At 38.0% G+C, this 23,344-nt stretch overlaps 1 protein-coding gene across 12 annotated transcripts in view; it reads left to right on the top strand.

Moving 5' to 3' along the window:
• The window catches only part of YLPM1 (YLP motif containing 1), a 51,667-nt gene that overhangs the window by 21,926 nt on the left and 6,397 nt on the right, over positions 1–23,344 (top strand). For 3 of the 12 annotated variants that reach the window (XM_065063926.1, XM_021287440.2, XM_065063934.1), the window contains 14 exons: positions 376–468; positions 850–1,024; positions 1,164–1,306; positions 1,667–1,854; positions 2,491–2,553; positions 2,843–2,962; positions 3,242–3,418; positions 3,636–3,719; positions 3,975–4,058; positions 7,043–7,129; positions 10,185–10,236; positions 15,426–15,556; positions 16,742–16,921; positions 17,293–17,684. In XM_065063926.1, coding sequence (XP_064919998.1) covers positions 376–468; positions 850–1,024; positions 1,164–1,306; positions 1,667–1,854; positions 2,491–2,553; positions 2,843–2,962; positions 3,242–3,418; positions 3,636–3,719; positions 3,975–4,058; positions 7,043–7,129; positions 10,185–10,236; positions 15,426–15,556; positions 16,742–16,888 — 1,544 coding nt within the window. In that variant the 3' untranslated portion in view covers positions 16,889–16,921; positions 17,293–17,684. The other 9 variants (XM_065063927.1, XM_065063929.1, XR_010472880.1 and 6 more) reach the window with 7 other exon arrangements.

Raw genomic sequence — 23,344 nt, 5'->3', positions numbered from 1 at the left:
GTATCTAATGAATTAATATTCTTGGCATTACAGTAGTTCTATGAGTTATTGACATTAACAGCATTTTAATGTTTATAATATTCTGACCATGCATGCTACCTGAAGTCACCAGAAAAGGCAGAAGTCCCATTGTTAAGATAAAGTGGTACACATGCTTGCACACACACCCACACACACACCCCACTTCAGACTTTGAAAACCATGGTGTTGTGTATTTATGTATAGCTCTTTTTGCGTTATCCATTAAAAGAAAAATTGGTAAGTTAGTCCAGTCACTTTTAATGCTGTTGGCAGATTACTTTTCACGGGAGAGGAAAGGAAATGAAAGAGGGGTATTTTAAGACCTTAATTATTTTTTAAATTATTTTTAACCAGATATAACCACCAGTAAAGTGGAACAGATTCCATATGGGGAGAGGGTAACCCTGCGTCCAGAACCTCTACCGGAGAGGCAAACATTTCAAAAAGGTAGGGAGTGCTTGGCTAGTTCTCAAACAGTTAGTTAGCTCTTAAGAAAAGTTGTGAGATACTAAAAGTATATTTTAAAGAGACGCTTTATTTTCTTCAGAGGCCCATAAGAATAACAGTTTATATTGTCAAGAGGAGTAATGCAGTCAGTGACCTAACCACTTTAAAAATTCAGTTTTGTTGCTTAAAGTAGGATTTCGTGGTATGGTTGTCTGTTACAGTTTGGGAAAGAGATTCACTGGCTGATTAAGTCCATTCTAGCCCTCACATTATATATTTGTGTATACTTTTCTTGCACTCTTGTTTGTTGCTTTTCCTTCAAAAATAAAGAATTCAAAGTATGTTTTAGTAGTTTGGATTTCCATGGGTTTCTCCTTTTAGAGCACCCCAGTCGTTACAACAGAGAAAGAGATCGTGAGCCTTATTTTGAACGTCCAGGTAATTCTAACACAGATCATCGGGATTTCAAGAGAGAGCGAGAATTGCACAGAGACCGTGGTTCTGTGGACTATGAAAGAGAGAGATATGAGAAAGAGCGGCATCCCCGAGATGACAGGTACATTCTTGCGAAACGTTATTGAAATCAATACAATTCTGGCTGTGTTGTGTATCAGGCTGTCCATTTTCCCTTTGAGGTACATGTTTATTTCTCTCTGGAATCCATAGTAGAGATACACAAAATACTCTTTTAACAGGGTTTTACCTACTACACCTTCAAGGACTCCATCTTATCGTGACAAGAAAGACCATCTCTCTAGGCGGGGTGGTTTTGAGAGACCACCATATGAACGAAAGACGGACCGTCCAGCATATGATCATGGGCCTTCCATGTTTGGAGGTAGAGTTTCTCAACCTTGAAGCCATGCTAGAATATTATGAAAAACATGGACTCACAGAGGGGAAGATTAATTGGGAGATGATTAATTGATTTGCAGTATTTCCTTGTTCAGAAAATGTAATTCAGGAAGTTTTATTCGGGTGGTGTCGTGTAGTTTTGTTTCTCAGTGGTGATGATATCAGGAACACAACAGTTATATGCTCTGATAAAAAATGTCTTTGATTGCAATAGGTTCAAGATTATAAATTGTAATTATTTGGGGAGGACAAATCTGTGAATTTATCCTAAAATAATGAAGGTATGTTTAAATCAGCTCAGCTGGGTATGAACATCTTAATTTTTTTATTTTACTGAACTAAGAAAATTCTTCTGTCCAAACACTGGAATTTGAAGGTGATCGTAGAAATTACCCCGAGGAAAGGATTCCTATTTCTGCTCCATCAATTCCCCGTCAGCCACCACCTGCTCCACGAGTGGAAAGGAAGCCAGAATCTAAAAATGTAGATGATATTTTGAAGCCACCAGGACGGGATAGCAGGCCAGAGAGGGTGAGTATGCAATCTGAAAGCAGCAACTGGGTTTCTGCAAGGTCTGTATGCAGATAAAATGCTCGTGAGTGTAGTATGTTGGGAACAAGCCTACATTTGAGGAAGCTCTGGAAATTCTCTTTGTTCCTTTGCAAATGCCTACAGTGTTGTAGCATAGCTATTAGGAGTCCATGGGAGATGTAAACTTCCTGGGAATGCTAAGATCAAAATCCTATTAGTGGGTAATGATAATATATTTTAGACTCTTCTGATATCTTCACTTGGGTTTTTGACGTATTAGAGGAACGACTTGGCTTGACTTGTAGATTTGGCAATGTACCATATAAATGAAGAAAGAAGAAGATTCAGGCTTTAAAGTGTTTCATTTAGTTAGTTTTATCTGAACCAGATCTATAACATCTTACACAGTATAAGCTGCTGAGATTATTAACATCATATACTCTTATTCTGTAAAACTACTGCCATTCCTTACAACCTGACTGGTAAAATAGAGAGCAAGGCATGGTACTGGCTTTGCTTGATGACATGCAAAAATGTGAGCCCAGAGCAGATAATTTTATGGAAGAAAATTTTTGCAAAAGAGATTGTGTTAAATGTGGTACAGTATCCTACCATCTTACATGGTCTTTGTTTCAGATCGTAATCATAATGAGAGGGTTGCCTGGCAGTGGAAAGACACATGTAGCAAAACTCATCAGGGTATGTAAACAGCCACTCACTGTGTAGTGCTGCTTGTCTTTTCCATGCACTTTCTCTGCTGTTTGCTTCTGTTTGTCTGGAATTTCAGCCTGTTGTTATTTCACATTCCATGTCTTCATACAGCATGTGAATCCCCTCCACTGTCAGCAAGCATGAGGGATACTGTTCTCTTCTCATTTTGAATACGAAGTAGGGATCTGCGCTTTGCCAAAAGTGTTTTGAAGACTCTCTGTAGCAGAATGGAATTTTTATAGCAGGAGTATATGTTTTATTTTTGCTTTCTTCCCAGGATAAAGAAGTAGAGTGTGGAGGACCTGCACCAAGGGTGCTCAGCCTGGATGACTATTTCATTACTGAAGTGGAAAAAGAAGAGAGAGACCCAGATACAGGGAAAAAAGTGAAAAAGAAGGTACTTTTAACTCTGCTTATCCTAACAAAGAAACAAGACATTCTAGAACAACACAGTGGCAGTTGGAATTTCAGTCTATGGCTTTAGAAGAGTACAGAGGTCTGTGGGCTTTTTTTCAAAATAAGTCAATGTAACATAAGGGCAGGATGGGCAAATTCTTAAAAGATGGCCTGGAAGATGTTTTTCTCATGCCAGTGTACTTTGTGGTCATGACGTTCAGCAGTTGAACATTAGTAACTTAATAGGTCTCCTCCTTAAATGCTTTTGTCTTTGATAAAGGTGATGGAGTATGAATATGAAGCTGAAATGGAGGAGACCTATCGTACCAGCATGTTTAAAACTTTCAAAAAGACCTTGGATGATGGCTTCTTCCCCTTCATTATCCTTGATGCTATCAATGACAGAGTGCGACATTTTGAACAGTTTTGGAGTGCTGCAAAAACCAAGGGATTTGAGGTAATGGCACCTAGAAAGTATTTGAACTTCTCAGTACTTGTATGCTGGTATTTCTAAACTTTTGAATGCAAAGTCCTTCCCACATTTGGGAAAAATGCTGTTGTCTACAGTTACAAACTTACCTTTCTTAGAATGTACAGCTGCAGAGTGTATCACCAGGTAGAAAAAGAGTTCTAAAAATTGATTTACAATATTTATATTGTCTTTCTCTTTCTAGGTGTACTTAGCTGAAATGAGTGCAGATAACCAGACATGTTCCAAGAGGAATATTCATGGACGCAAGCTAAAGGACATCAGCAGGGTAACTGTATACATCTGGAGTCAGAGGATTAATGATAGGTTTTGTTGTGCTTTCAGGCTTGCCGTTGTTGAAAAACTATTGGCTTCTTTTATACATAATGCTTACCCTGTTCCTCTAAGAAGAGCTGGTAGTTATTTCATGGGATTGATTTATATTACTTAAGTACACATATTTCTTGTTGGTGATCAGAAAACAATTTTCCAGTGAATCTGTTATATTTTTAGAGGTGCTTCATTTTTGTTTGTTTTTTGTTAGATGTCTGATCACTGGGAGGCAGCACCACGTCACATGATGCGCCTTGACATTCGTTCTCTCTTGCAGGATGCTGCTATTGAAGAGGTGAGAATCTGTGCTTGTTAAAATTACAAATTATGTAGATGTGTCTATACCGAAAATACGAAGCAGAGAAAGGTATGACCACAACATGGCAGTTATACTTGGCACTGTAGAAAGCTATAAATTCTGTCAGACAAGTGTATTCTGTTATTCTTATCAATTACCCAAACACAAAGGTACATGTTACTTTTTTTCACCGTTTTGGAGCCCACACTTATGCATTTTTGAGGAAGAGTTGAAGCTACTTTGCTCTTTAGCCACTGTTGAGTATCAATTAAAGACAATGTTTGCTCAGCACTTTTTCCAGGTTACTGGATTAATTGGATTGTAATTTGAGGAAGTAGTTTGATAAAATGAATAAGTAAATAGACAAATTTGAACTCCTTTTGGTCCCTGCTTTGAGAAATACAGGCCTATAGCAGGGAATGAAAAAATAAATAACATGTAGCAGAAGATTACACTTGATGTAGAAGTATGCTTCCTTTTTATTCTATTAGCAGTTTGCCATGACATGCATTGATACCAAAAAGTTGGCAAAAAGTCTCCTTAACACTGTTTTGAAAGTGTTAAAAAGCAGGCACTATTAGGGACTGGCCATCTGAAATTTCAGCTTATGGATCTGACAGTAAAATTTTTTGCACAATTTGTTGTATTAGTGACTTCTACTGAGCAGTTTAGGCCTGTGGTATCTCTGCTCATACACCTCTGTACACAGGAATAGTTATAAGGTAGTTCCACAGGTATTTGCACACTGATTGGCATGTCATCTTTCTCTGGATTATTTCTCAAGTAAGTTATGGTTTTTATCCAATCTCTTCCATCTGAGAAGGGGATTTCAATTATGTCTATCCCTGTCTCTTTACTCACACACTCCGGCATATGCATGCAGATACAGCAATCACTTACATATGTTCCGTAAGAGATATTTTGAACCAGCTTTAAATGGGTGTTCTTATCCCAAGGCCCTGCCCAAAAACCCCAACTCTCTAGAAAAATAATGCCAATAATAAGATAATATCTCTCTTCCATTTTGGTAGGAAGACCCTCTTGGTCAATCGAAGCCTTAAGGGTGATATGTTCTCTGAGACCCAAGGGGCTTCTGCCCTTTTTGCTCTTGAATAAGGAACCCAAGATTTTACACCATTTCGCTTCAATGCTGTGAAAGTTGTCAGGAGCACTTGATGTGGTCCTTTTTGCTTAGGCTGCAAAGGTTCAGGGCCCCAGTCTGTGAGATACACCCCATATCTTGGTTTGAGGTTGTGAGCTGGTACGTCGAGTCCAGTTGGCCTTGAGCCCACAACGAGCTGCTGCAGATCCTCTAGAGTTTTACTCAAAGATATAAGATAGAGATTGAGGTCAAACCGCCCCCCCCTTTACATGCACGTCTCCGGGGACGTGGTATTTGGTAAGGTCACCCATACAGTGGTTCCTAGAGGCTGACTTGAAGGTTGCCCCTAGGTTGGATTCTTATTCTAAGTAGGGCTATTGAGAGGGCTTGCACCCAGGTCAGGGAAGTTTCTTGACATGTTTTACTTAACTGTATCTTGATAGTACAGTTGATTCATTCTACCTTGCCACTTGCCCGTGGCCAGTATGGAGTGTGCGATTCCCATTGTATCCGTAGGGCTCTACTCACTTGTTTTACCACATCTGCAGCAAAATGTGAGCCACGATCTGAGGACATACGTAGAGGTACCCCAAACCTAGGAATAATTTGATTTAATGAAATTCCAGTTATTTCTTTTGCCTGATTGGTGTAACGGCGGAGTGCTTCTGGCCATCCAGAAAACGTATCAACTACTAGTGCCAGTAGGTATTTAATACCTGTCTTTTCTAGGCAATTCTGTTAAATCAGTCTGCCGGTGCTCTCCAGGTACATTTCCAGATTTTATAACTCCCATTACTACTTTATTAGCGGTATTTGGGTTATTTCTTTTACAATTGCTGTACTTTTGTGCTGCTGTTTGTACAATCTGTGCCATTTTAGGTCCTATGATGGACTTTCGTAAAGGTTTTAACAGTTTTTCTGTACTCCAATGAGTGGCCTCATGTTCTCATTTTATTATTTGACATAGGATGGGCTCATGAACTGCAGCTTGCCCAGTGGGAGTAATTGCCCATCCTCTATGTTCAAAATTTGTGCCCAGGATTTCAATTAACTGACAGTCTTCAGCCCCATATTCTGTTTTTTTCTCTTGACAGAGCTATTTCTTGAATTTCCTATTTCAAATTTGGTCTTACCCACTTGGTGAGCTCTACAATGCATAATAGTGACTTCTGTGGGTTTCTAGACACCTTCAAGCAAGGTTAAAATTTGTTTGCTGTGCTTGATCGATGTCCTTTGAGCTGTCAATAGCTCTTTTTCTTTCCACATAGCTCCATGTGCGTGGATTACTCCAAATGCATACTTCGAGTTAATCCAAATGTTCACCCATTTTCCTTCACTCAGTTCCAAGGCTTGAGGGAGTGCTATCAATTCTGTCTTTTGGGCTGATACATCAGAGGGCAAGGCACCTGATTCAATTACCTTATCCTGGGTAGTCACCACATATCCTGTTTTCTGTATTGTGTTAATCTCTGTGGTTATTATTCTTCTGCCATGATATTTAAATATACAAAATATAAAGGCTTGATAGAGATGTTCTATGCAGAAAGAGCCATTTCAATTGTGTTTAAATGACAAGTTTAAGAAATTTTTCTGATATTTCAAGTTTTGAAATGTGATTTTGCAGCAAGAAGTATCTTAGAGCTACTGGTAGCACAAAGAATGCATGTGAAAGAGCATGAACGATTGCTGCTTTCCCACACAGTTTGTCACTCTGTAGCTAGAAGGGAACCTGCTTCCGAGGGAAGCCAAAATGGAGCCAGTATTGAACGTTTTCTTTCCTCTTCTATTTGAACTTGGAATCTTCTGCTTACTCTGCTAAAAAGATAATACTTAGAAGTCAAGCAGTGCCTTATAAGTCTGTGCTTGTGATTTGGAACAGGTGGAGATGGAGGATTTTGATGCAAATATTGAAGACCAGAAAGAAGAAGTAAAGAAGGATACAGCAGAGGAGGAAGAAAGTGAACTGGTAGGGGACACATCACCCATCTCTAACAAAATGTTTGTTAATGTGTCTGAGGGAGAATCTCAGTCTTATAAATGCCAACAACCCATTGCCATACTTAGCACTTGGATCTTAATACACACATTTCTAGTCATTTGCTCCTTAGACATTTCTAGGAGAACTTTAATGCTAAATCACGTTATTCCTAACTGAAGGTTTTTAAGAATCTGTGAGTACATGCCACAAACAACATTATCAGTGGAGCATGGCAACATGCCTCTTACAGCCATTTTCAAATTGCAGTACACTGTAGCGATGTCTTCCAGATTATCTAAGAATTACGCCAAATGGAGGGATGGGAAGAATGGGCAAAGATTAATTTAGCTTATTTCCTTTCATGTGTTTAGAGAACTCTTCTTGACTGTCACACGGTTATGACAACAGTTATGAATACTTTATCAGGGCTTGCTGACTTTGTCAGTAGGTATTTCCAAGTTGAGGGATTAGGTCTCTTGGATAAATGAAGGTTAGATAATTGCCCTGAGGGCTGACATTTTTAGGTATGTATTTAAAAGGCTATGGAAGGCTTCCTAATGTAACTTCTTGGTGTCTGTTGGAGCTGCAGCTGGTTAGTGCTTGATGAGTTGAATGTGTCATACCCTGGTTCCCACAACCAAGCAGTTAAACTCCAATAAACAGGAAGTAACCAAAAATATCTTCAGACAAGCCAAGTCCTTTTTCTTGATGGAAATTTACTGTTCCTCAAGAGTGGCAGTTTAGAAAGCAGCTGAAATACAGAATAAAAAAAAAAAATAAAGCTTAGGTGGTGGTTTTCAATAAACATCTGGTTTTTTTGCAACATGACTCATTTATTCTCTTTACTAAATTATTCTTAGGCACAGAGTATAAGACTGCATGAAGTATGGTTAGGACTTTTCAAAGATGCATCCATGTTTACAAGAATATGGCTGCTAGTCTAATTTCTTGGAAATTAGCTATATCTAGGGATGAAAGTTGTCTTCAGCTTTTGAGACCTCTGTGCATAAATGTCTGTCTGCGTATGTGTATGTTTATGGGCTCTGGGGCGTGTCTTAATGTACAGCATGTATAACAACAGGCCTTTTCTTTATGAGACAAGGAGAAAGCTTGTTGGTAAAAAATGCAAATTATTAATAACTAAAAGTAATCTTACATATAAGGATGTTTTCTATTCAGATTCACAAGAGATGAAAAATAGCAAAGAATTATTTGCTGTGTGTGATCTCTGCTATTCATTCACATGGCTAATCTCAGAGAGAGGTTATGTCAGACAGAACGGTGGAGCAGTACACTGGGTTTGTTATCTATTGCCTTCTTGAGAGCAGTTGGTAAGGGTTCTTCAGTACATTTTGCTGCATTTAATCCTGAGGAAAAGGAGAGGTCTGAAGCTCCTGCCATCTGGCAGATGTCCTTGAAATATCCAGCTGTCTTGTACCAAAGGATGAAGTCTGAATCTTTTCTTATCCTATCTGAGGAACGAGATATTGTACAGATTCAGCACACAATAGGCCATTTCACACCATCAAAGTCACTCTTTTGTTGCTATTTATCAACTCCCACAGGGTTGCTTGTAGCATTCAGATGATTCTTACTTTTTTGTGCTTGATGGTATGAATTATTGATGCATTTCACGTAGTGTTCTCACCAGTGTATCACACCTCACTTTGTTGGATATGTGCTTCTAGCTGTGGTGTAAATTTCTGAGGACATTTTAATGCGCAACTTGGTTTGAAAGTATAAATATAAGTATACATGAAGTTTGTTTATTTGTTACAAGGAAATATTGCAGCACAAACTGTCTTAGTTTGTCTTAATTACAGACTTGATTAAAAAGCAATACAATACAGAGATCTGATCATCTCAAGTCACTGATATATGCTTTATGGAAAAAAGGTCTGTCGAGGATTTTGGAAGAGCAATACTGAACATAACCAAAAGTAGTGTAGCTCTCTGGAATAGTACACTCTGATTTAGTAACCCTTAGCATTAACAAATATATGTATATGTTTACCACAGTGGAGGGAACCTATAAATAGAACAGGAAAGTTAGTGTAGTAAGAGTGGTCTGTGAAGTGTTTGTTTTCTTGTTGCATTCTTCTAGAGTAGTTCTTTTCTCTCTCTATTAAAAATCATTCTTAAAATAATGAAATTCTCACAGGAGTTCCGTTTCACTGTATAAAGCTTTTACATGATTGCAGAGAAACGTAAGTAGTTTTATACCAAATCTGAAAAACTGAAATGAGTTATAAGAGGATGCTTAGTAAGGATTTATTTGTCCATGAGTGTAAAATAAAAACATAACAATACGATATCTAAAATAAATACATTTTTTTTTCAAATTTAATGTCATTATGTTCATATACAAGGAATAAACTGGCTAAAGATCATTACATGTAATACATATGGTGGCATTATTTGTAGGGGAAAAGTGTTTTAAAAGAACCATTGAATTAAGAGGGTTATTTTCAAATGGAAAATAATACTTAAATCTTAGTGATTCAGCAGATACTCTCATTTAAACTAAACTAAGTATTTTGTTTAGTTGTGGACTAACCAGTCATACAAGAATTTAGTGTGTCCCTCCAAAAGGATTATTCCGTGAATCTTGTGTGTAGTAAATCTGGGAATATATTCTTAAAAGCTCATGACTATGGTAACTTTTTCATTTGTATGTGTAAAGTTTTGAATGTTCTTTATGCTTGATAAGTTGTGTTGCAATAACTTTACCACCTGGGATGAGATAATATAGTAACTGTGCACCCAACGCCATCGCTGTCTGCTGGACTCATTCTGGAGTTCTGTGTTTGCAGAGGGCAGCGCTCTTGTAGTGATTTGCGAGAGCTACTAAAATCACTGAATGGGAAGTGGATGCAGAAGTTCTGAAATACCGAGTAATTTGTTTCCTTCATCTGATAACAAGAATTGTTCCTTACAAAAAGAAATATCTTAAGCTCGCATTTTAATGCTGTTTCCAGTTCAAAAGTGATATGCATGTGTGTCTCTCTCTAATCCTCCGAGCTTCTCTCTGTGTATGATTTAGGGTTACATTCCGAAAAGCAAATGGGAGATGGACACTTCTGAGGCAAAGCTAGGTGGGTATTTATTTTTTCCTGTTTCTTATAGTTGGTATCTGATGATGTTTGCAAAACCTGAATTTTCATTTTTACTGTGCCTCCTTACCAAAGACAAAGAAATGTATTGCTGTCACATATTTCTGAAACTGCAAAAGCACCTATACAGAAAGCAATTTGTCTTCTGCCACAGGCAAGGGAGTTGTGACTTTCTAACCATCACTGGTTTATATACTCACTAATTGTTCTTCCATCTGGTCAAAGAAGTATTTTGCCCTAAAATTCTAAAAAAAGCAGTATTTCTGTTGTTTATTCATCTCTTCTGTATTATAAAAAGCAAAGAGTCAACTTACATTGCACTGCATTCTCGTTCATAGTGCACACCCTTTTTTCAAGCCTAGATGTCATCAGTAACTTCATACTTTCTTGGAAACGTGCCTGCTAGCTAATTGTACTGAAGATGTTTCTCACTCTCCAAAATTGGCATGTGTGCGGACAAAATACTGGCATGCTTTGAAGCTGGTTCTAAATGATTAAGTTCCAGTGTATCTTTCAACAGCTTAGGTATTAAAAAATAAAAGGTCATTATGCTTTTCAGTTCCAGAAGAGTACTAGAATTCTTCTTAATAGGATACAAAATGGACCTTCCAAGAGCACAAGGGTACCCTTTCTGCTGCACGTTTTGTTCTGTTTGGTGCTGCTGGTTCTCTTAGACATAAGCACTAATATTAGGTTTCTGTCAAAGTCAAAAGCAACTTTCAGGCTGAAATGCATGCACCATGGCTATGCTGGAAGGGTGTACATATGGAAAGGGCTTTCTAGTAATTATGATCAGGTTCTTGGGTTTGTTTGGTTGGTTTTTTTTACTGAACAGTAATGGTTCTAAGTGAAGATCTTAACAATGCAATCTGCATAAAACTCCTATTTTCTGTCATGTCTATGAGAAATAACAAATATTTGAATTGGATGCAGCATGTCTTAACATTATGAGGTTTGCTTCTGCATATGTGAAACAGCCCTGCATATCATTACTTTCCAATAACCAAAATCACAAGTGCGCCATAGAAATAGCATTAGAATTCCTGGCTTACATAGACCAGCCTTTTACCTTTTGCTGTTGACTGCTTAGCTGCACCATCTCTTCCGCTGCTGTGCCCTCTTTTAAGTCACTTAAATATTCATGGAATGTATTGATGTTGTGGCACCTGCGGTACCACTGGAAGAACCTTGTACTCAGTGATTCCAGTAGATCAAACATTTAGGCAGCTAAAGACAGAATTAATTCAGGATTGTTCTGAACTTTTGTTATAAGAGTTGATTGTTTTAATATCTTATTTCTTGGGTTTATAATTATTTTTTTCCCAATTATTTACAAAGTCATAGTACTGGAAAGCTGAATTCTTGAAGAACACTCTGATGTGTTGTGTTGTATTCCAAATAACATAGACTTCTTTAAATACTAAGTAGTAGGAACAGATGCGTTGTGTTGCATACAGTGAACCTTAAGTCATGTCGTGCATTTTGCAAATATCACAGGAATCTAAAGTGTGTTCTAAAAATATTTAAGTGTTCTGTGTGGTTTCTAGCAATGTGGAGACTGTGACTGCAGCAGAAATTTACAGATAGCTTTCAAAATTTACCTCGCTCATGATCAAATACTGCTAACAAATAGAAACAAGTATGGTGCATTTCTCTCCATATGAAAACTCCGTAATGTAAAACACAGGTTTTTTATACCTTCTCCATTCAAATGTAAAATGGGGAGCAAGCAGCAGGCTGAATTTTACGCTAAAATGAGTTATTTGCAAGGCTGTTGCAATAATCCTTTAACAGTCAAACTCCATTAGCAAACTGGATGTTAGCATGCTGCAAGACACAGATGCTGAGGTCTTTATATTAAATCTGTATTCACAATTTTACTTTTATAACTACACTTTATTTTTTATAAATATATAGAAGTATAGACTAAAAGTAAATTCTGACAGAACATACACTTGAAAACAAAAAAAGAAGCCAGGCATTCCTATGTAATGAATGCTATTTCTTTGAAAAATGTCTCTGCAAGGGCAGACAACATTTAGCTCAATTATGCATTATAAGCACTTGCAGTCTGCGAGTAAGAATTAGTATATTTAATTCACAATAAGACTTTATTGTAGATAACCAATTAAAATTATTTCCTGAAAGGCATGTGAACTGTGGTATGCATTTGTTATCCCAAAGCTGAGTTATTTCCTGGGAGCTGCCTGCCCATTGGGTTCATTGTGTTAGTCCCAGAGGGCACATGTTTGCAGAAGTTATATCAATGCAGAATCCAAAACCAGCACTGTAAGTCTTGCTTTCCTTTTTTGTTTTCTTTCTGGGTAAATGTTGTTACAGGAAAGCCGTTGTAATAAACCTCGGAAAAGTTCTGAAAAATTTGAGTTCTTTAGCTACAACGCTGACTTGTGACAATCACCCAAGAGCTCTTGCTTTAGTTCAGATTTACTTTGGCAGGGGTGATGCATTCCTCCCACTATGTGTGTGGTATATCACTTCCTTATGTGTTATGAGTGCACGGCCACATTTTTGTTCTAGGGTGTAATCACTGGTCTGTCTCAGTGCATAGTGCACATGGGTTCTTGTATTTAAATTTACAGAAATTGACTCACATTTTTAAAAATTGACTATATTCTGAGTGTTTAGTGCAATACTCTGTTTCAAAGTGTGACTTACTGGTGAGTTCTACAAACTTTCAGGAAAGGGGAAATGAGCTCTGGCATAATTGAAGCTTTGATACTGATGTAAAATATGCTCTGGAATGCAAGTAACATTTTACTTAAAACTTTGTGGGTTTTGTATAAGAAGGGCAAAAAATCAGCTGATTGATTCATTTAGCTTTTGAAGGAGCAAATTAAGTCAGTTTCTTTCAGATACTTCATTATTAAAATTTGAAAGGTGAGTTTTTAAGTTCTATGGGTTTTCAGAAGTGCTGTTGCTTCATTGTTTTTAAAATTGAAATGATAAAATGATGTTTGATAGTTTAACACTAAATAGTCATCTGCCATAAATATTCACAAGCACCATTGTTACAAAATGACACCATGTCTCATTTTCAGAAAAGAATACTCTGAAATAATGCTTTGTGGTAGGCTTTTGACATTTCTGAAGTGCGGCTACTGCACGGCTCTTGTATGTTGAACCACGATAGTACGCCTGGAAGCAGATCCCTCTGGAACGTCAATCCAACTTCCAACATGGAAAGAGAGAACCTTTTAAAATAAATTCTGTGTAGCTGTAACAAAAAGGGACAGACGGGGAACCTCATACTCTGAGTACCTCCCAAACTCCTGTGTTGATGTTTGAGTTACGCATTTCTTGGCGCTGTTTTCAGCTGGCCTGTGTGCAGCATGGAGTGGGAGACTGAACTCTTCCTTCCACCTCGGTAATGAGAAGAGCTTACATTGTAGCATGTTGCCTTCCAACAGGAAAATGTCTATGTAAATGTACTTGCCAACAGAGAGCTCCTGAATTTTCAGTTCTTCATGTTCCAAAATGCTCCTCAGTTTGTTTGCTTCTCCGGTTCAATGTCATTTTTTTTCTGGAAACCCTTATGCAACGAATGATCTGCTCTGGTCGATCTGAGAGTAACACTGAGAAATAGTGCAAGTACGTTATGTGCTGGAGTAACAGAGAAATATTGTATGAATCAATTTTGTCTCCTAGAAGGAGAGCCATCTTTCTGTGGAGATTGAGCTTCAAATTTGGCAGATTTAACTTAGAGAAAAAGAAGAACCTTAACTGAATTGTGTAACAAGATATCATGTAGCAGATACAAATATTCTGCACATTTTTCTTAACTGTTGGCTTTTTTTAAAGGCAGATGGGGATTAAAATGTTTTCTTACAAGAAATTCTGTATCTGTTCCAGGGAAATGGGGCAAAGCTGGAGTCTTTAACAATTTTCAAGTTGTATGAGGGAGAAATTATTTAATTAGTTTACAGCGTTTGAATTGCACTAGGATGTCTACATTGCCATTGCCTCACATTATCTCCGTTGTTGCTCTTGTCTCTCTCATACTAAGTTAAAAACCTCATCTCTGAACTGAGCTTATTTAAATACATACCTTTGAACATCCTCTTCTGCTATCCAGAAAATACTCTGCTTTGTATTGGGTTTATTTATGAGGCCTTTGTGGGTGAATTTAATTACATCAGTGACTTCTGAAACAATGTGACTTACATCGCTGGAAATGGTGTACAGAATATAACTGCCAAGCTTGGTGTTCCTTCTGCATATACTTAATTGTTGGCTTACAGAATGGTAGCATCCATCAACAAAAGTACTAGGATTTCCTTTGACTTGTAAAGCTGGTTTTTATTTTCATGCTTTGTTGTTCGTAATCTTACAAAGGATACTGCATCTCCTTTCCAAAAACAGTTTGCCACATAATTTCAAGAAGATGTTGTTTTTTCACTGAAAATAAGTGTCCAAAGAGGAACAAATTTTAGAACCTAGGGATGGAATTATTTTTCCACATGCCTTATCAGTTCAATAAGAAAAAGAAGAAAATGATGACTGTTGGACAAACGTACTGCTCAAATATTTGTGACTGACCTCTTACACCGTGAAACAAAAGATTCTGAGATCTTCTTTTTCCAGTCCAGGAGGATTTTTTGAGCGTGTTTTCCTTGTGGGGAGAGAAAAAGAGGGGAATCATGGATTCAAAGGAGCTTTTTGTTTAGCAGAAACAGTTTCTCAAAAACTTGTCTTTGCATTAAATTATATGATCATCACTTGTTCGCTGTTACTGCACGTATGCCATGTTTGACACAGTGTTAAAGCCAAAATTTCAGAAAAATGCTACAGCTTTAGTATTGTGTTCAAATACAGAGCAGGTGGATCTGTGATTCCTAGCTATTGGTGGCTCTATTGTACCTACAAGGACAGACTCCATATAGTACGAGCATCCCGAGGAACAAGCTTTTCTCCCTCATACAAATAACAAGACTGAGTGTTATTGGCACACAGTTAATGTGGAAAATCAATAAAACTTGAAAATGGTGTTGAGTCTTCTCTAGTTTATTTCAACTCATCATTCCACGTGTCAAGACAAGCTGGATGTACAAGTTCTGCTGCTCATTCTTTTGAAATTTTTTCCGCTCTCATCTTGTTTGTGTGAATAATAGAAAAGTTCTCCTTTAACTCTGAGGCTCTGTGTTTGTTCTCAGACAAGCTGGATGGTTTGCGGACTGGCGCTAAAAGGAAACGTGACTGGGAAGCAATTGCCAGCAGGATGGAAGATTATCTACAGCTTCCAGATGACTATGATACACGTGCTTCTGAACCTGGAAAGAAAAGGGTAATAAATTTTCAAATGACTTACTGCCTGTATGTGACCATTTAACAGCCTCTGTGAAAAAGAGTTTGCATCAAGTCATTCATTGTCTATAAATATGGCAGTTTCACTGACTCGCTTCTCATTTTGCTGTTGCATTAGATTCTGTAAGAGAATGTTCTTGAGAGTAGGGTCTTCCAGAGGTAAACAGATCGATTATAACAAAGTGAGGAATTGTAGATAATAAAGTTAACTATGCATGGTGTGGCTTTTGAGATTGAGCATGGAATCATGTTCCATTTCTTGCTGGGGAAGATGATTAATGCACTTTGTTTCAGAGCAACCTGTAGAGTCATTTCCTTATGCTGTATGTTTTGTGATGAGTGAGTGTGATATACAGTGCAAATTCCAAGACAAGATGATGACTTTATTAAGCTATTTTTTTGTTACATTTTGTAATAAGTAGGCAAAGAAACAGTATGCTGTTCTTCTTTTCAAAAAGATTCAGCTCAGGAAAATATCAGCTATGTATATTTTATGTTAATTAAATGGTGTAGACATTACCTTCTCATATACCTTGCATAAAGCTTGGCAGATGGTTTTAAGAAGGTGGTTTCAACTGCTTTATATGTAGTTCTGTTCTGAACACAGATTGCTACATCTTCAAATGCCATTGTGAAAAACAGGGCAAAAAATCATAGAGGTAATGCATGAAGAAATTATTTAGCGTAAAGAAACAGTGGAAAGATTTAAATAAAAATGTATCACAGAAGACAGAGAAGAAAACTGTCCCTAATTCACTCATTCATCGCTGAGTTACCCTTTCTGTAGTTTCTGTCTTTCTGTAGTTTCATAGTTGTCTTCTAGATGTTTCCATTGTGCAATTGAAAGACAGGTTGTGCAGAAAATGAAGATACTAAGTGAATCTTTTATAATTCTTCCTGCAGAAAGCATTGCTTTGAACAGAGAAATAATTGTAGGAATTACACTTCAGCTCTCAGAATTCTAGCATTGAAATGGAAAAGGCTAATCATCTGTACCTTCCTTCTGCGCCACAGAACACCTGTTAAAATAACATAATTTGTGTAGTGTTCATCTTTACCCATCAAAAATGAGTACAAATTAGGATTCTCTTATCTGCAGTGGAAAGCCTAGACGTGTCTTGGGATTTCTTACGAGATCGTCCTACTGATAGTATGTTCTCTGTAGGTGCGGTGGGCAGATCTAGAAGAAAAAAAAGATGCAGACAGGAAAAGGGCCATTGGTTTTGTTGTTGGACAAACAGATTGGGAGAAGATAACAGATGAAAGTGGTCATCTTGCTGAGAGAGCCCTCAACCGCACCAAGTATATATGAAAAAGTGGTTAAGTGGAGTTTTGTGCCTTTAAGGTAAGTATTCAATCACCCTGCATGTTTATAGCCCTGACACTTTTTAGGGTTTTTTAAGAGTTGAGGTTGCACTTCATGTCATTCTTAGCGTTCTCCCAGACAAGATTATTTGACTTGGAGCCTTGTATAATAGGTGTCAGCTGTGCCTGTGTGAATGTGCACCCTCCTGAATAGCATCTAAAAATAAAAGGTAAAAGATTGTCAGCTATCAGTCTCCAAACCTTGTGAACAGGAAGATTATGTTTTCATTAAAAGCGTAGGTTAGCTGTGTGCCTAGTCCTGTCTAGTTCAGATTTTGCTTACTGTATCTTAACTCTGACCCCCTTAATTGCTGTTTTACTTGGTGTAACAAACTTTTCCTTTCTTTACAGGCCATTTGCTCTGAGGAGAAGGAACCGAGGTGTCATGAGCATCTTGCATGGGTCATGTCACTCCCACCTTCACAGTTTTTCTTTTGTTACTTTAGTTTCAGCACCAGTTCCCTCAAATAAAAAAAAAAAAAAAAAAAAATCCCAGTGCTCCTAAGTGAGGGAAACAGTTTACTTTTTAATATTTGGGGAGGGGAGGGGGGGGGCGGGGAGAGGGCCAGTAGTTTTAGCTGCTGTTTGTGGGATAAAGTGGAAGGATTAGACAGACGTTACCTCCACTGTACTGTCACAGAATGTTTATCACCTTTGCTTTGTGGCTGTTCTCGTTTTATACTGTATGTACCTTGTAGCTTATTGTATTAGGAAGCAGAACAATAAATTTCACTATAAACTCAGTGTTCTTGGTGGACCATATAGCATGGTTTTTGTTTGATGTTTTAAATGTGGTCTGTGTTCACATGTTGACAATGCTCAGAACCGTCCTTACCTGGAAGAGGTGCTGTGCTCATACTCTGGAATGTGTCCTGTCTTCTAGGTGTATCACCTGCTCTTCTTCTCACAGATGGCTCCCTCAAGGCCCCAGGTTTTGTTGGCCTTTAGGAGTCACACCATTCTCTTTCTTCCCGGAGAGCAGGAGTGATCATTATTTGCTGGATCCTAGTTTCTCAGTTATGTCAAATTTCCATTACTACATGAGTATAAATTCTGTTGGATGGCTTTGAAATACTCAAGGTAGTAATGTACGAAAAACACTTCTGTAATGCTTAATTTGAAAAGAGGTACTATGGAGTTCTCTGGAGGGCAGCCTAGGAAACTCTTTTTGGTCGCACTATGTCTTTTAGTCAATGCTGATCCCCGTCAGGGTACTTCATTCCATTCATACGTCTACTGTGTCAGAGAGAAACATCATTAAAAGAAGCAACAAAGACCAGAAGTTAATACTCTCCTTTTATTCTACTAAGAGTGTTTAGCTTGCTAAAAAATGATAAATGAATACTAGTCCACACTATTAAACGTGGCACAGATTGTTCACAGGTGCTGGTACATCACCTCTGCACAGCATCAGAGGTTTCCTGATGAAAAATTTCTTTTGTCCTCTCAGGTTTTGAAGCAAATGTTATCAATGTTGTAACCATGCATGGTGTTTAAATCTGAAAGTAACTGCTGTTTTACTGGTGAATTGAATTTTTTTTCTCTTGATCTTTCTGGGGGGAAGAAAATGAAGTCCTAAATTTCCTTTCCTGCTCTTCTGTGTTGCTCCGCTGAGCAATTACATGGTAGTTTGTGTCTAGGTTGGTAAATTGAATAGTTCTGGTGTAGTGGTAGTTTATGGTGTTAAAGGAGAGCCATGGTGCTAATGGATGGTTTTGTTTGCCATTCTAATATTTTGGTTTATTGGATGTTTCTCAGCCTTGTCTGTGGTGCATGATTGAAAGCTCTTTGATAAACAAGGGGAGTACCTGACCTTGTGTTATGCCTTGAATGTGTTTGATACAAGAAAATCAAGCTCCCTGAATGCAGCGATTTTTCTGAATGGAAAATAATAAATATGCATTTTCTGCATACACATATTATTATGTAGCATATATACTTTCTTTTTTAAATGTTGCTAAGTACTTTTTGAATTCTGACCATAAATTGTTGACAAAGGGCAACTACTAGTTAACAAGAAATCATATTGTGTATTGCTGTGGAAATCAGACGAGCTTTGCTTCAGAGAAGTTTCTCTCTCAGGTACGTGCAAAAGTGGTTTCAGTCCATCCTCAGTTGTCCATAACAAAGCTGGAATTCTTGTGGCATGCCATTGTTTTAAGCTGATGCTGTTTCTTGGATTTTAAGAACTGATAATGGTTTTATCTGTATTTTTGGTAATATGCCTGAACCAGATCTGTTTCTAATATTTTCTTTTCTAGGCTAAATAATTCTGGAGCATGCAAATGGATAGTGTGTGACAGAATTGATAATATTGTTTTCTGGTTTTAACAATTTTGAAAATGATTTCAGCAGATAACACCCAGAGGAGTCATACTGTTTATGGTGCACATAGAATTAGAGAGAGATGAGCAGAGAATACACGTGGAGTTGTACATTACTCTGATGGAAACAGAGAGAAAGATGTATCAATCATCAAGTTCAGGACAAAACTTCCATTATAAAAACAGGCTGTTGCAGACTGATCAGAACAGGCTGAAGGGCATGGGTTATTTTGTTGTTCTTGTTTTCCTGGTTCCCTGAAGTTCAGAGCTTTTCCATTTCTGTAGTACAGAAATATCATTCCATAATCTTTGCTGTTTGTTTCAGTTGAATGTTCAGCAAGTCAGTCTTCATCTGCTTGATGGGAAGTGGCTCTCAAAGGAAATAGCTTATGCCAGAGCTACAACCTGTAACAGGTGCTACATACTCTGATCCTTCAGTGAATGAAGAAATTGAGCAAAAAGGAAAAATTCGTCATTGCTGCTGACAGAGCTGGGAATAGCTAGGTAGCCCCATGCTTGGCTCGTAGTTAGAGGTTGGTGATTAGTGATTTTGCTTTTGTCTAGAAAATCCTTCACTACAGAATCCAGTGAGTTTTGATCCTGATTTGGTTTTTACTCATCATCTGCTCACTAATATTGGCAATATAATTTTTCACAGTGCTAAACAGAAAGAATACCCACTTTTATTTCTGGCTAAATAGGAAAATAAGCATCCAGCACTCTCGGGTAATGATCCGTCTCCGACCGTGCATGCAATTGTGTTCACCCTTTGTTGGATTGTTCCTGTGCAGTGCATCACATTTAAAAATACGACTCTGACAAAATCATCAGTTGCTGCAGAATGAAGCTGATACCTCTTGAGCAAAGTTGACTGTTAAAACAGTATTTTCTGTGAGTTACAGTTTCTTATGACACTTGTTTTTCTCACGACCATCTCCTGTTTTAAGAATATTGAAATGACCGGTCTCACGGTAGAAGTACATGTGCTTTCTGCAAGGGAATGTGCAACCCAAGACATGCTGCTGCTATGTGAATAGAGCTTAGTTGTCATCTTCAGTTGCCTTGTGGTTTACTGTAGGATGGCTCATTAAGCATGATGGTCTGACCACGGTATGAAAGAGTGAAGATATAGCATAGAATATTACGTCAGTTCTGGAAATGTCATGATTTTCTTTTTCTTAAATGATCACATCAACATAGATAAACAGCTTACTTTGCGTGATCAGTTTCCAGTCTTTAGAATGCAAGAATTGGTGTTGCTACAAGTCAGTGTTTCACTTTTCACCCATCGGGTTGGGTTTGGTATTTTCTGGACTTCGCTTCAGTCATCCTTGCAAACACTGTCCATTAATTGTTTCTTGCCTATATGTTGGTAAACAAAATACGTAGCTGTTACTGTCTGTTTGTAAGGCCTTGTTTTATCTATTTTCTGAAGCCTTTTAATGTCTGAGCAACCATTTGGGTATTGTAGAGAATCCTGCGTAGGATTTCAGTAATAGCTTTCATGAAATGATTGCGTTGGAAAAGCAGAATTGTATACTACACTGAAATAAATATATTAACCTATCCCCCAAAAAACAGCATCTAATCCAGTTGAATGGTTAAAAATTATGAAGAATCATGATTTGCAAGTCACACTAGAAAGTATGCTTCCTGCAGAAGAATAGTCTGTCATTAGTGTGCTTTTAAATGAGAGAGAAGAGTATGACCTGGCCAGCCAAAATCAGTTTTTCCTAAGTTGAGATTTTGACATCATTGGAGCATTGCAAGAGTCCTTGTCAAAGGAATGAAGTATTTCAGCCTGTGGGGGACAGCTTGTTGCCACCTAAACAAATGTGTTGTTACCAGAAGAAAAAATATTCTTTGTTCATTTATTTAATGCAGCTGTCATGGTGAATTGTTCCATGCCCTACGGACACAATTCCCCTTAGCAGATTGTGCCATTTAATTATTAATACTGCTGCCATGAAATTTTGGAAACCCACACAATATTGGACAGACCTCGGGACTTGAAGAAAACATGGTTGATCTGGGTTGGAGGCAAATTGTGCTTTTTGCGATGAAGTTCCCAACGTCTCTGCCAGCACACAGCTGGCTTCACTGAACTGAAACCTGGGAACTCTCGGAGTGCTGGAACTCAGTGTGCGTGGCCTGCAAAGGGGAAGCGGTACCAAGAGTTCTTGTTGCCCATGGAACGTGCACATGATCTGCATCCTCAGGAAGCCAAATGCTGACGAGTACATTGCACCTTGTTGTTATGCCTGTCTTCGTTATTTGATAATTCTCAGACTACTACTGGGAAATGAGGTCTCAGTACTGAACTTGAGGTCCATGGACTATTTGGGATCAAACTGTGCCAGGACAACTTGCATACTATGAGATAATGTTTTTGAGAAGCAGAGGTGGCCATCTCAGTTGAGGTCTGCGCAGCTGCAGTGTGAACTATAAGTGGGTAAAAAGAAATTCAAATTCTTAAAATGTGGTGGTATAAGACTGATGATACTTTCTTTTCTTACTGTAGTAGAAATTAGGAGAGAACTGGGATTTCCTAGAATTTAAATATGAATGGCACAATTCTCTGTTGTGAGTCTCTAGTGCAATCACCTTTATTCCCTCATAAAACTTGAATCAAAGTTGTTTCTCTTCCACTCATCCATTCCTACAGGTGTGAGTCAGAATCCTTCAACCAACTAAAGGAACACAGAGTAACTCTTCTAATTTCTGCTCAAGATCAATCACTTTCTTCATGGTGAAACTGTTTAGTTTCTTTCTTACCAGTGGAGTGTTCCAGCAATTGCGGTGTCTCTTTCTACCACTTCCAAATTTGTACGGTACTGAATCTACAGCCTGGAGCCTTAAATCCTCCTCGCACATGTAGGCTGGAGAATTGGTAATGACAATACTTAGTTCAGGTGGATTATCACTTTCTAGCTGATTGATACTGTTTGGAAGCAGAATGTCCTCTTTTATTCGTGGTTTTGCTTAACCAGGTAAGCACAAGTACTGTTACTGAACAAAAAGTGCAGCAAGTTCCTGGAAGTGGAGAGACAAAAAGTGTTTTGAAGACGCATATGTTTTCCATTCTGTGTTAGGTTTCTAGTCAGGAGGCTCTGGTCTCTTCAAATTGTAGGATTTAAGATTTGAATGTGCAAAACATTAAAGCTGCCTGGGTGGAAATGGCACAGTTTCATTTTTTTTCTAATATTTTTCTGTCTGGTTGAACTCTCAGATGGAATCTCTTTGGGAGGGGAGACCTTTCCCCAGGGCTTGCGCTCTGGACTCTGTCATTCAAATATTTCTCCATACTGATTCCCTTGCATGTGTGTACAAAGTTTGCTTCCGTAACTGGTCAAGACACACGTGTATGAATGGATGTTCAGCTCTACACAAGAAACTTCTGCTGCTTATTTTTTTTAGGGTGGCATCTGAACTATCTGCTGTGATCACTATATTCATACACAGGGGAGCTCACAGGTCAAAAGTATAGTTGAGCAAGCTGATTTAGAAAGCAGATTGTCTTGAAAAAGCTTGTTAAGGGTGATTTGAAAGTACATTTTAATACTCTTTAAAAGCACAAGCCATTAACAGATTACATGTAAAGTGAAATATTGCTACTCCCCAAAAGAGAGGCATCTTTCAAAACCTAAGGTTTCCTCTGTTAAAATATTTTAGGATGTTAACTTTTCTTCTCTGGGGATTAGCATAGAAAGGGAATGGAGCTGCAGTTCTTCCCTGCTTCAGTGTAAATGGCCTTAAACCACAAAAAACTTAAGTATTTGTTTTGACAGGTGGGTAATACAGACCGTTCCTTTAATTTGACACTACACTGTATGTGGATGACAAAGGTACAGTAAGCAGCAATTTAAAGATACCTTTTTATTCTGTTTTGGTAAGTGTGATGCAGATAGTAATAAAAGTCTTGTTTGACCACTGTTGCAGCAAGTACAAGCCTTTGTACATGTAGCTCCTGTTTTTTGAGAACACTAAATTCCTGTTTGAAGCACAGAAAACACGGCTTTACTGACAAACACCTACACTGTTTCAAGTTACTGATCTGCGGATGCTCAGAACTCTTGTGC

Source organism: Columba livia, chromosome 5 (genome assembly GCF_036013475.1).
Source record: "Columba livia isolate bColLiv1 breed racing homer chromosome 5, bColLiv1.pat.W.v2, whole genome shotgun sequence".
In the NCBI taxonomy this organism is placed as follows: Eukaryota; Metazoa; Chordata; class Aves; order Columbiformes; family Columbidae; genus Columba; species Columba livia.
The sequence above is the reverse complement of the archived record's forward strand: the minus strand, read 5'-3'. Positions and strand labels throughout refer to the sequence as shown.